Raw genomic sequence first — 12,622 nt, forward strand, 5'->3', positions numbered from 1 at the left:
GAACACAGTTGAGCAGGCGGGTCAACCTGCACCTCCTCACAATAAATGCAAGTATTAGGTTTGATTAAAGAGGGAGTATCCTCTAACAGAGTCCTCCATAGCTTACGCCTTTAATACGGACTAGATAGATTAAATGGCACCTTTATACACCAAAGGCTGGGGCACTCACCACCTCCTATGACCTGGACCACAGAGAAACCGTTACGTCTCCCGTGAATGCCGATCAGGAAAGAGGAAGTTGAAGAGGCCACACACAGTCACATGGAGTGTCATGTAGGACCGCCCCTGCATTATCGAGAAAAATGCGCCAAAAAGGGCCGCGTCAATCTTTACTGTTCACACATTACTAGAGCCTCATCTCACACATGATGCAGCATTAGAACACAAGATATTATACATAATCCCCCTGTTCAATAACCCCCCTTCCAGGGATATTAACCCTTGATTCTATACAGATAAAGGAAACACTGTGGCCCTGTCTTCATGCGTTGTGTAAAAATGAAACAATCTTACCAGAATCTATGCCGTGGAACAGGAATACAGCCCCTTCAAGTGTGACAGGTTAGTAGCATTGCTCCTGACATGGACTTGAGTGCAGAAAGCAGTCCGCGAAACTAGTCAACGTTGATTGCTTAAAGGAGCTGTTAATCATGAGTCGGGATGGTTTTTGCAGAGATGACCCTCCCTGCATCTCCGGACTCTTTCGCCCATGCTCTCACTGAGAGGCTAACAGGATTACTTAAAACTCCAGTCCCATTCCGAAGACTACTACCCTCCATAAGAGACTACTCCAATCTTCGGCACTTCTCTGCCAACCTCCTGTGACGAAAGGCAAAGAATGACTAGGGGATGAGGGGAGTGGTGGAGGTATTTAAGCCATTGGCTGGTGTGTCTTTGCCTCCTCGTGGTGGCCAGGTTCTTAATTCCCACAAGTGATGAATGAAGCAGTGGGCTCTCCTCCCATTAAAATAGAAATGAGACTGTACCGAGGCACTGTAAACCTCTTGCATTATTCTTAACTCCCCATATTATTTACATATTGGAAGACTGTGCATTCACCATTCCAAGTTGATCTATACAAAAAGGTAGACAGAGTGGAAAACTTAATTTCTTTGTTTTTTTAAACACCTGTGTGAACCTTGAATGCACTTATCTTGCACATGTTACACATAATGTTGTCTACCCAAGGCAACCAGTGGACAGCCTGGAATCAAAATAGCCTGCCAGGAAGATCTACAACAAACCCCAGTTCTGAAAGCCTCTTGCCTCGGCCAGGTATAAAAGAGGGACTTCATTCTGTCACAGTATAGACACAACTAAAGAATGAGGGGTAAGACCCTAGAAAGCAGGGGTTCTCACTAGTGAGAATTAGCTTGGTGAGCCAAGATAAAATTAATTTGGTACCTTGTACGAAACAGACATGGCTTGCATGCTTGTTTTGTTGTTTCGGTAAGGCAACATTTTAATAAATTGTTTCAGATTAGCAAGATGTTCTGGTCAGTATTTACAGTTCAATATAATAAGCTAGTTTCTCTTAAGAGAACAGAGGTAAAGGGGCAATGAAAAAGGGCAAATTAAAACCAAAAAGAAAGCATTCACATCCAGTACACAGTTGAAATACAGAATTTTTTTTATTTAGAAATGGCTTAAAGTAGAAAAAAAGTTGAGAACATGAAAAACAAGTCTAAGTAAAATTGAAGATTTAAAGGGAAAAATGAAAAGTTTTAAAAAGGCCACAAGAGAATTAGGAAATGTGCCAATGTAACTTCGATTGTAGCTGGGTTTTTTAAGAAACTGGCAGACACATACTGAATGTTCTCTGTATTTCACACATTCATGCATTACATAGTTCTTAAACCAGCTATTGTGTTTGGGACTGAATAACCCAAAATTCTAGGAGTACAGAGCACAAAAACCTTATATAAAATAAAAAATAATAAATTCTTAAATAATACATGTTGGCAAAATGACTAAAAGGATGTAGATGGGAATATGCTGAACATCCAGGTGTTTGTCACTATGCCTCAGTAATTTCATCTCATTTTAGTATGGCCAAATGAATCTGCCAGGAGTAGCTGCAGGGACCTGAGCGGATTAGATCTGCATACAAAAGTAACAGCTTGCAGACAGCAGAGGTAGGAGGCAGCAGAAACCAACATTTCCTGACATAGATCCTCAACTTCAATATAGAAGTTAAAAAACTTGCAAGTACCAAAATATCACTTACTAGAATACTCCTCTTGACCCAAGTTACAAGCTTCGATATGAAAGCATATTTAAACTCCTTAAGGCATCTGTATAATCTGTACATTTTTTTCCATTTGATGTTACATTCTAACAATTTAAGTCCTATATCCTTTTACAAATTTCATTTTGTAACATCTCATTTATGGTTTCTTGCACACCAATAACTAGCCGTTATCCAGAATTCATATTCAGACAGGTGTTTAAAATAGTTCTCTGCTACAAAATGATTAACATTTCCATTGTTAAACCATTGTAAAATGAGTGAAACTTTGGCAAAGTATACTTTCATAGGAGGGGTACTATGCCCTCTGTGCAGACACAGCCCTCTAAGAATAACAGGGAATATTTTACACTTAAGCACATGATTTGGGCAAAAATTCTTGATTGTTTGGCCAGTGCCATTAATATTCTTCTTGGTCTTCTGGGGGAGCTCCTTCATCAGGTATGACAAACCCTTCCTAAAAAACAAACATGAAAGAACAATTAATCCTCAGCAACAGAATATATTACCTAAGCACTATATAATATTTTTTAAATAAAAATGCAAGAACAAAAAAAAAAAAAAAAAAAAAAAAAAAAAAGCCTTAAAGCAGGACGTAATAGAGATCAGCAATTGTATTACACACGATCCATTTACCTGCTGGAGTATCACTTTTTTTACAAAACTTTTTTACCCTCATCCTTTGAAAAGCTGATTTTGCTTATTAAACTACCACCTATACTGAAAATATGAATACTTTAGTATCTTCTGAAGAAAAGCTATGCAAACAAGAATCTGCAGCAGCAACTGAAAATTATCAGCTTTTCTTTACAGGCAAAAGGTGTAAGGAGGCATGTGTATTTTACTATATATTTTATACTCTGCAGCGGTTATAACAAGTCATTGGAAACAGACACTAAATACATTTGTTTCCCCTTAAAGGGCCTTTGTAAAAATCAAAATGCCCCTCCTAATTGGTGCTGTCATTTTTAAACTTAAATGACACTTCAGGTATATGTAGGAGAGTTGCTGCACGTTTGCAAAACAGGTCAGCTCTGGAATGCAGTAAACGTTGGATTTCATCATGTTGCAGCCATGAGATGTGGGAGGCAGGGGATAACTTGAACTATTCTTATAAAATGTATTTAAGACTTTAATGTCCCTTTAACAGGTTACTAGACAGAATCACTAGCTGCAGTGGCCCTAATGTTAAAATCCAGTTTGTAATGTGCCAAGTAGTTCAGTAACTATACTGGGAATTCTAAAAAAACATTAAACGTTTAAAATTGTATCATTTGTAAAAGTAAATCTTAAATCACCAAGTCACTTTCTTGTTAAAAGCAATAATAATAAAAAAATAATAATAAGTCTTACATCTGTGGCATACAGAATTTCCACAATCCTTTGCAAAACTGGGTCGGTATCCCCTTCATTTTCCTGGCAGATCAGCTCAATATTTCTTAGCTTACCGAAGTAAAAGTCTCTTTCTTTCTCTAAATCTTCAACTGTGATCTTCAGCACATTTATCTAAAAACATAAAACTGTTAAAACCAAATAGATTGATGCATATAACCTGCAAGTTTTAAAATATTTGTTGAATTATAAAATATCAGGGCGTTTAAAATACAGGGTCAACAAGATTACAAGAAAGCATTAAGTTAAAAATTTTGGCTTATGATATATACTCTCCTTGGCAATACACAAATCACAAGTCTGATATGTTTCAGAACTTAAAGGGACAGTCAAGTCCAAAAACAAAACAAAAAAACTCATGATTCAAATAGGGCATGTAATTTTAAAAAAACTTTCCAATTTACTTTTATCACCAATTTGCTTTGATCTCTTGGTATTCTAAGTTGAAAGGTAAAACCTAGAAAGTTCATATGTTAATTTCTTAGACCTTGAAGACTGCCTCTAATCTGAATGCATTTTGATAGTTTTTCACCACTAGAGGGCATTAGTTTGAATTTACCATGGAGACAGCTCTGACTGGCTAAAATGCAAGTCTGTCAAAAGAACTGAAATAAGGGGGCAGTCTGCCGAGGCTTAGATACAAGGTAATCACAGAGGTAAAATGTGTATAATTATAACTGTTTATGCAAAAACTGGGGAATTGGTAATTAAAGTGTCAGTAAACCATAAAAATAATGTTATATAATTCTGCACATATTGCAGAATTATTTAACATTATATTAGCGCAAACGTTTTAAAACAAAATTTCCCCTTTGAATTTTAAAAAAACCCTGCTGTTTTACAGACCCGCTCTGATCTTCTGAGCGGGTCTGTTTTTTTCAAACAGCGCATCGGGCTAGCTGTATAGTCACAGCCTCGGCCCGACCGCGCCATAGCACTAAGTGCAGCTCGCTCCTGCTCTGTCAGAAAGCAGGAGCGAGCTGCACTTAGTGCTATGGCGCGGTCGGGCCGGGCTGTGACTATACAGCTGGCCCGATGCGCTGTTTGTTTTTTTTTTTTTTTCAGACACGCTCAGAAGATCAGAGAGCGGGTCTGTAAAACAGCAGGTTTTTTTATAACGTTTGCGCCAATATAATGCTGCACTATGTGCAGAATTATATAACATTATTTTTAAGGTTTACTGTCCCTTTAAGGGTTAAAAAACAAAAATTCTGGTGTTGACTGTCCCTTTAATGAAGATTAGAAGGACAGTATATGCAAGTAGGAAAAATTGTCATGATTGAGGGTTGATATTTTTCACACATTTGACTCTTTTCACATATCCCTTGACATCAAACTCAAAATCCACTTTAAAACAACCACCAAAACAATAGTGTAAGGATCGTTAAGTTACTTTTCAACATTCAACTGAGTGGTCAGAAAATACATTAACACCTTAATGACAACCGACACTCCCTGTATGTCGGCGGTCGTACAGATGCACACATGTGCCGGATATAGCGCAGGTCTTGCCAATGTCGAAGCTGTGCTAGAACTGCATGCCTCACTTCCAGAGGCATACAGTTGTAGCACAGCTTCACCACTGTTACCAAAGCTGCACTAGTTAAACCTTTAATGACCACAGACGTACATCAATTGTTATGGGGTTAAAAAAAAATAAGTTTTAAAAAAAAAATTTTTTTAAAAAAATCTGTGCTTGAATGGTCTAATTTTTTTCATCACTCTGATCAACTTTCTCACAAGTATTTACAAATATATAAGTCCCCCTTGGTTTCAGACATGGATTACCAGTAAATCTTCTTGTTTCTGCCCTTCAGTTTTGCATTGAACTTTTCACAAAGTAGTATAAGCACCCGTTTTGGTGGAAAATGTTCTTGCTAGTAGGTATTTAGCACTATTTGTCATGAAGTAAAATAGCTTTAGGCAAGGTTTAGATTTAATTTAAGAAGGGTTGTTTAGTAGCCATACCAAAGGGTCTAATGAGAGTTAAGTACTTAAAAAAGGGACAGTAAACACCACTATCTAATGTAAAAATCCATAACCATTCAATCATTATTCAAATACCCTCAATAGTGAACAACAGCAGCAGCAATATTCCTAATGTAATCATTAATTTCTATGTCTCCAAAATGGCCCCCAAACTTCTCCCTCTACCATCCTTCAATATTTTTTTCAATGCCTCGGCTCGTTCCAGAGGCTTTCAACTAGGTCACCATGCAGTGCAGATGACATAGTAACGCTACTCGCACAGCAATATGTTTCCCTGTCTTCATTACCACTAGACATGGCGCATGCGCAAATTCGGTGAGTCACATGACAGACTATCCGATCACGCAAGCTGACAGAATAACCTATTTGCGAGTCGCTTACTAGAGGGGAATATTGAATCGATGTAAAAACGTATATCCCTAGGGGCTGAGTTTAGGGGCCATTTTTAACGGTCTGGATGTACTGTTTAAAGATATAATGCAACATAATGCAATGTGCAGTAGAATATTTGGCAGGTTGCAGATGCATCAGGACTAAATCTTGATTGAGGTAAGTAAATGAGCGTTTACTGTCCCTTTAATATTGATTCTATTTCTGTGTTATTTCTCCAGAAGTTTTGAATTTTATTGCACCACATGTGCCATGTTGCCACATCTCCAATAGTGGTTATATTTGCTATGTAAAAGGCGATGGAGCTTGGTTGGGGGAAATACCATCTGTGTAGGAGTTCAAAATTAACTTCTTGTAATAAAGTGGTGAATGCGGTTGTATGTGAACCAGTTATGAAAGCATTCATATCCCTCATCAATTAAGTCCGATTGTATTAAGGTTTCATTGGTCACTGAGTGGATTGGGATGTCACGATAAAAAGTGACACGAGCATCAGTTGTCACAAATGACCCTATCATGAACTGTTAGTTTTCTATTAGCAAAGTTAAGGGAGATGGTTTAGACGAGATATTAGGGTGTGTACGTAGGATGTTTTCCCACGTTTCAAAAGTTTCTTCTATTAAAAAGGGATTTATGTACCGATGGGTTATTTAGTTTCTCAATGTTCCAACATAGCCTCCCTAGATAAGGTGTGTGAGATCAAGTGTTCTAATTGCTGCCACCGTTTTAAAGAATTGTTGATTGGTGCATAAAATAATCTCAAAGAAAATAGCGTGACGTTATGTTAGGTATCCCTAGTCCTCAGTGTTTAGGAGTTTTCATGTTTTTTTTCTGGGTGTTTTTTTTTTATTCCAGGCAAAATCACTGAAAGCATTTTTTATACTTGGGATATAGTTCTTTGATAGTGGTATCGGTAAGGATTGGAGTACATATAAAAGCCTGGAGAATATGTTCATCTTAAGCATGTTTATTTTGCCTAGCCATGATTGTTTTTTGGACAGCCATGAAGACAAATTTATGTATTTTTTAAATAGGGATATAGTTTGCTGTGTAGGTATTTTCTATTGTGGTCCTTAGTTCAATTCATAGGAGTGTAATGTATGGGAGCACCATGTAAATGGGGTTATTTTTTTTTAAACTTTATTTAAAGCGTGGTCGTCTAGTTTAATATTTAGGACTTCGGACTTAGATTTATAGCAAAATTGGAGAGTATTTTAAAAGTTTGGAATTCTTGCAGTGACTATTGACAATTCTGGGTCTGTGATGGAGAATAGAATATCATCTGCAAATAGGGACATATTGTAGGTTTGAGAGACAATTTTTATTCCTTTGATAAGTGGGTTTTGTCTCTTTTTTGCTAGAGTTTCTATGAAACCGGCAAATAAGAGGCGAGAGGGGACACCCTTGGCGTGTGCCGTTGGAGATGGTAAAAGGTTTTGAAAGGCTTCCATTTATTATTAATTTAGCGTTAAGATGGGAGTATAATGAAATAATGCTAGTCAATATCTTAGGACCGAACCCATGTGAATTAAGAGTGGAATGCAAAAAAATCCCAGTCAAAGGCCTTTTCTGCATCAATAGAAAGAATGATTTCTGGGACAACATCTTGAGCAAATTGAATTAGGTTTTACGGCCCTGACCGTGTGGTCTTTAGCCCCTCTTTTTGGGACAAAGCCCACCTGATCTAGATGGATAAGATCTGGGAGCATGAGATTTATTCTGTTTGCCAAAATTTACGCATAAAGTTTCATGTCTGAATTTACAGTTGTGCTCATAAGTGTACATACCCTGGCAGAATTTATGATTTCTTGGCCATTTTTCAGAGAATATGAATAACACAAAAACTTTTTTCACTCAGTGTGTGGCTGAAGCAATTTATTATAAAATCGACTGAAACCACCCAAAATGACCCTGATCAAAAGTTCACATACCCCAGTTCTTAATACCATGTATTGCCCCCTTTAACATCAATGACAGCTTGAAGTCTTTTGTGGTATTTGTGGATGAGCCTCTATCTTCTCAGATGGTAAAGCTGCACATTCTTCCTTGCAAAAAGCCTCCAGATCCTGTAAATTCTTGGGCTGTCTTGCATGAACTGCACATTTGAGATCTCCCCAGAGTGGCTCAATGATATTGAGGTCAGGAGACTGAGATGGCCACTTCAGTACCTTCACTTTATTCTGTTGTAGCCAATGACAGGTCGACTTGGACATTCCAACATGACAATGATCCTAAACACAAGGCCAAGAACGTCCCATGCACAGCTTCCGGGCTGATGAATGCAAATTTTTCTCCAGTACTTTTTTGATAACATACTACGTTCATCTTGCCATCAATTCAGACAAAAATTTCCTGTGTCTTTGTAAATCACACATCAACAAAACATCAGCAATCCACCTCAGTGTTTCACAGTAGAAATGGTGTACCTTTCATCATAGGCCTTGTTGACTCCTCTCCAAAAGTAGCGTTTATGGTTGTGGCTAAAAAGCTCAATTTCAGCTTTATCACTCCAAATGACTTTGTGCCAGAACGTTTGAGGCTTGTCTCTGTGCTGTTTGGTGTATTGTAAGCAGGATACTTTGTGGCATTTGCGTAGTAATGGCTTTCTTCTGTCGACTCGACCATGCAGCCCATCTTTCTTCAAGTGCCTCCTTATTGTGCATCTTGAAACAGCCACACCATATGTTTTCAGAGAGTCCTGTATTTCACCTGAAGTTATTTGTGGGTTTTTCTTTGCATCCCGAACAATTTTCCTGGCAGTTGTTGCTGAAATTTTAGTTGGTCTACCCAACCATGGTTTGGTTTCAACAGAACCCCTCATTTTCCACTTCATGATTTGAGTTTGAACACTGCTGATTGGCAGTCTCAATTCCTTGGATATCTTTCTATATCCCTTTCCTGTTTTATACAGTTCAACTACCTTTTCCCGCAGATCCTTTGACAATTCTTTTGCTTTCTCCATGACTCAGAATCCAGAAATGTCAGTGCAGCACTGGATGAAAGATGCAAGGGTCTGTCAGGCGTCCAAAAACTCATTGACCTTTAATACACACACCAATTACAAGCAAACAGATCACAGGTGAGGATGGTTACCTTTAATAGCCATTCAAACCCCTGTGCGTCAACTTGTGTGCATGTTATCAGGCCAAAATTACCAGTGTATGCAACCTTTTGATCAGGGTCATATGGATAGTTTTTGTTGTCATTATGATTTAAAAAGAGTAAACACTGTTGATTGATAATAAATGGCATCAGCCAAACACTAACCATGAGTGAAAGAAAAGTTTGTGCGTTATTCATATTCTCTGAAAAATGTCTGCAGACCCTTGAAGTTCTACAAGCATGTAAACATATTCACAAGCATAAAAAAAGCCTGTTGACTATAACAAATGCTAAGGAACAGTGCAAATGGGGGGGAAAATGTAAGCATCAGTGGTGCAAAACAGCCATGGTCAGAAGAGTTTCCATTTTTTTTTTTATTATATATAATAAACAAACCGCTTATTAAATTACAAAATTCACATAAAATTTTGTAAAGTCTTCAATACCAAAAGCTGTGTGGTATTGATGTCTAGGTTTTTGTTTTTAATTTATTTGATACAGTATTTTTTTCTATGTTATATGTGTGCATTTGCTACTCAATGTGTAAACCAGAGCATTCTAGCAATATTATTTGTAACCATATTTTTGGCATAAAAAAAAAAAAAAAAAAAAAAAAAAAAAAAAAAAGAAAAAAAAAAAAGACCCGAAACACAAAATACAGATCATGCTCCTCCCTCTAACCATAGACTATGAGGGAGGCAGGGAATAACCCCAATACAATGTATATAAAATGTATTTAGCATTTAAAGGGATAGTCTAGTCAAAATTAAACTCATGATTCAGATAGAGCATGCAATTTTAAGCAACTTTCTAATTTACTCCTAATAATTTATTTGTTCTCTTGCTATCTTTGTTTGAATGTAAGCTTAGGAGCCAGCCCATTTTTGGTTCAGATCCTGGATAGCGTTTGGTGGCAAGATTTAGACGTCATGCAAGCGCTACCCAGGTTCAGAACCAAAAATGGGCCGGCTCCTATGCTTGCATTCATGCTTTTTTCAAATAAAGATAGCAAGAGAACGAAGACCAAAAAAAAGGGAGTAAATTATAAAGTTGCATACTCTCTGAATCATGAAAGGTTAATTTTGACTAGACTATTCTTTAATGTTCCTTTAAACTATATGAAACCCACATTTTTTGCTTTCAAGATTCAGATAGGGCAAACTATTTTAAGCTTTCCAATTTACTTCTATTGTCAACTTTGCTTTGTTCTCTTCATATCCTTTGTTTAAGGAGAAACAACCTTGGGGGGGGGGGGGGGGAAATTTCACACACATTTAGTACACAACACAGCTATGTCCGCATGAAAAATTAAATAAGGCGGGTCACAAAGAAGAGCAGATATCCTCTGCTCGTAGAGTTAGAAAAAAAACAAAAAACCAACAAAAAAAAAAAAAAAAAAAAAAACTTTCCAAGATAAAACGTCAACAGAATGCATAGGCTCAAAGCGAGCCTGATTAACTCTAACAACAAGATTAAAGGGACAGTCTATACCAGAATTGTTATTGTTTTATAAGATAGATCATCCTTTTATTACCCATTCCCCAGTTTTGCATAACCAACAGTTATATTTATATACTTTTTACCTCTGTGATTATCTTGTATCTAAGCCTCTGCAAACTGCCCCTTTATTTCAGTTCTTTTGACAGACTTGCAGTTTAGCCAATCAGTGTCTGCTCCCAGATAACTTCACGAGCATGAGCACAGTGTTATCTATATAAATACATGAACACCCTCTAGTGGTGAAAAACTGTTAAAATGCATTCTGAAAAGGAGGTGGCCTTCAAGGTCTAAGAAATTAGCATATGAACCTCCTAGGTTAAGCTTTCAACTAAGAATACCAAAAGAACAAAGCAAAATTGGTGATAAAAGTAAATTGGAAAATTGTTTAAAATTACATGCTCTATCTGAATCATGAAAGTTTATTTTGGCCTAGACTGTCCCTTTAAGGCTCCAAGGAGCAACAAGTTTGAAAACAGGACTAATTCGGGGCAAAAGCCTAAACAAAAGCCTAAACATCTGTCAACTGAGCTAACTTATTGCTAAAGAACCGAAATCTGACATTTAAAGTGGTCAATTTTTACTAGATGCACACCACCTATGTAAACAGTATAATCTAACTAGAAGGGGTCTGCGTACCCCGAAACGTCACCTTAATAAAAAATTTTATTTTATATACCAAATCCAGTGAGTGCAGTCCTCTTCTATAATGGATTATTGATATACCTGACTTGGCACCCTGGTTGATGTCCCTATTGCATTGTGAGTGCAGACACACATGGAAGAATATATATATATATATATATATATATATATATATATATATATATATATATATATATATACATATATATACATATATATACACACATACACACATACACCCTTCATTTGGTCTTTTTACTCCTCCCCCGATCCACTTTTTTTGTCACTAGTGACGTAGCAAGCGTTTCAACAAGCCCGCCGCGCCACTTCCAAGCTCGTGCACAAGACTGGTTTCAAAATGCGCATGCGTATTGTAACAGCATTCGCGCATGCGTGGCAATTTTCAAGAACATTGATATGATATTTACCCCTTTCGATGATTACAAACGGCAAAAGTTATTTCAGTTCCTTTCTTCTCTTGTGCGCAATAAGACTGATTGAGTCAATGTATTGAAGGCAAGCATACAGCGTAATACCCATGCGCATATCATGCACGAGCATAAAGTAGATGACAAGAGCCGCATTTACACGCATGCGCAATTGTTACAGATGACGTGGGTAGAAAGGGGCAGGACGCCACGGGGGAAGTAAAGGAATTGGATATAACTACAAAAAAAAAAAAAATGTTAATCAAACGAGGGAAGATGTTGGGCGGACATTTGCGGTGAAACGGAGGGTAATTGTAAAATAAAAATGACAAATATTTTTGAAGTTTTTGATCAATGAACATGATGCTTATTTTAAATGTAAATTATAATACTAGAATCGAGTGAGGCAGACTTGACCTTCACTTTAAGAGAGCTAGTCGACAAGCCCTGCATTCACAAAAAAGTTTTAAAGAAAATGGCAGAATCTGCGGGATCCTCACCTTGTGCCAAGGAAAATCCCTTTCTGCACACCAAGATAAGATAAGTTATCCAGACCTTGTGATAGATGCGCCTAGTGACAGGGTTTCTGGCCTGTACCAAAAACTCTCTGCCTTGCTCCATGATGTGAGGCAAAAGAACCACAGAGGGTAAGGGATAATTGCTTGTTTGGGGTGTCTGCCTCCTGGTGGCCAGGTGAAGCATTTCCTATAAGTAATGAATGAATCATGGACTCTGACTGCCATTAGAAAGAAACTGTGGGTTTCACGCCCCTTTAAGCTTTAATATTCTCTCTCTATGGTATGAAATTGGAAAAAAAAATAAAAAAAAATTAGGAAGATGTTTATACCGCTAAATATTTGTAGTTTTAGTAATAGAGGGCTTAGCTACCAGGGGGTGATTAAATGCACCTTTCTGAAAACATTTTAATGAC

The 12,622-nt window shown here is 37.3% G+C and overlaps 1 protein-coding gene across 1 annotated transcript in view; it reads right to left on the reverse strand.

Moving 5' to 3' along the window:
- Positions 1-1,612: 1,612 nt before the first annotated feature.
- The window catches only part of MAPRE1 (microtubule associated protein RP/EB family member 1), a 41,848-nt gene continuing 30,838 nt past the window's right edge, over positions 1,613-12,622 (reverse strand). Inside the window, exons 6-7 of the mRNA XM_053698594.1 lie at positions 3,602-3,754; positions 1,613-2,705 (exon numbers count right to left, since the gene is read on the reverse strand). Of these exons, the coding sequence (XP_053554569.1) occupies positions 2,649-2,705; positions 3,602-3,754 (210 nt within the window). The 3' untranslated portion in view covers positions 1,613-2,648. The remainder of the gene's footprint in view (positions 2,706-3,601; positions 3,755-12,622) is intronic.

Source organism: Bombina bombina, chromosome 1 (assembly GCF_027579735.1).
Source record: "Bombina bombina isolate aBomBom1 chromosome 1, aBomBom1.pri, whole genome shotgun sequence".
Classification (NCBI taxonomy): domain Eukaryota; kingdom Metazoa; phylum Chordata; class Amphibia; order Anura; family Bombinatoridae; genus Bombina; species Bombina bombina.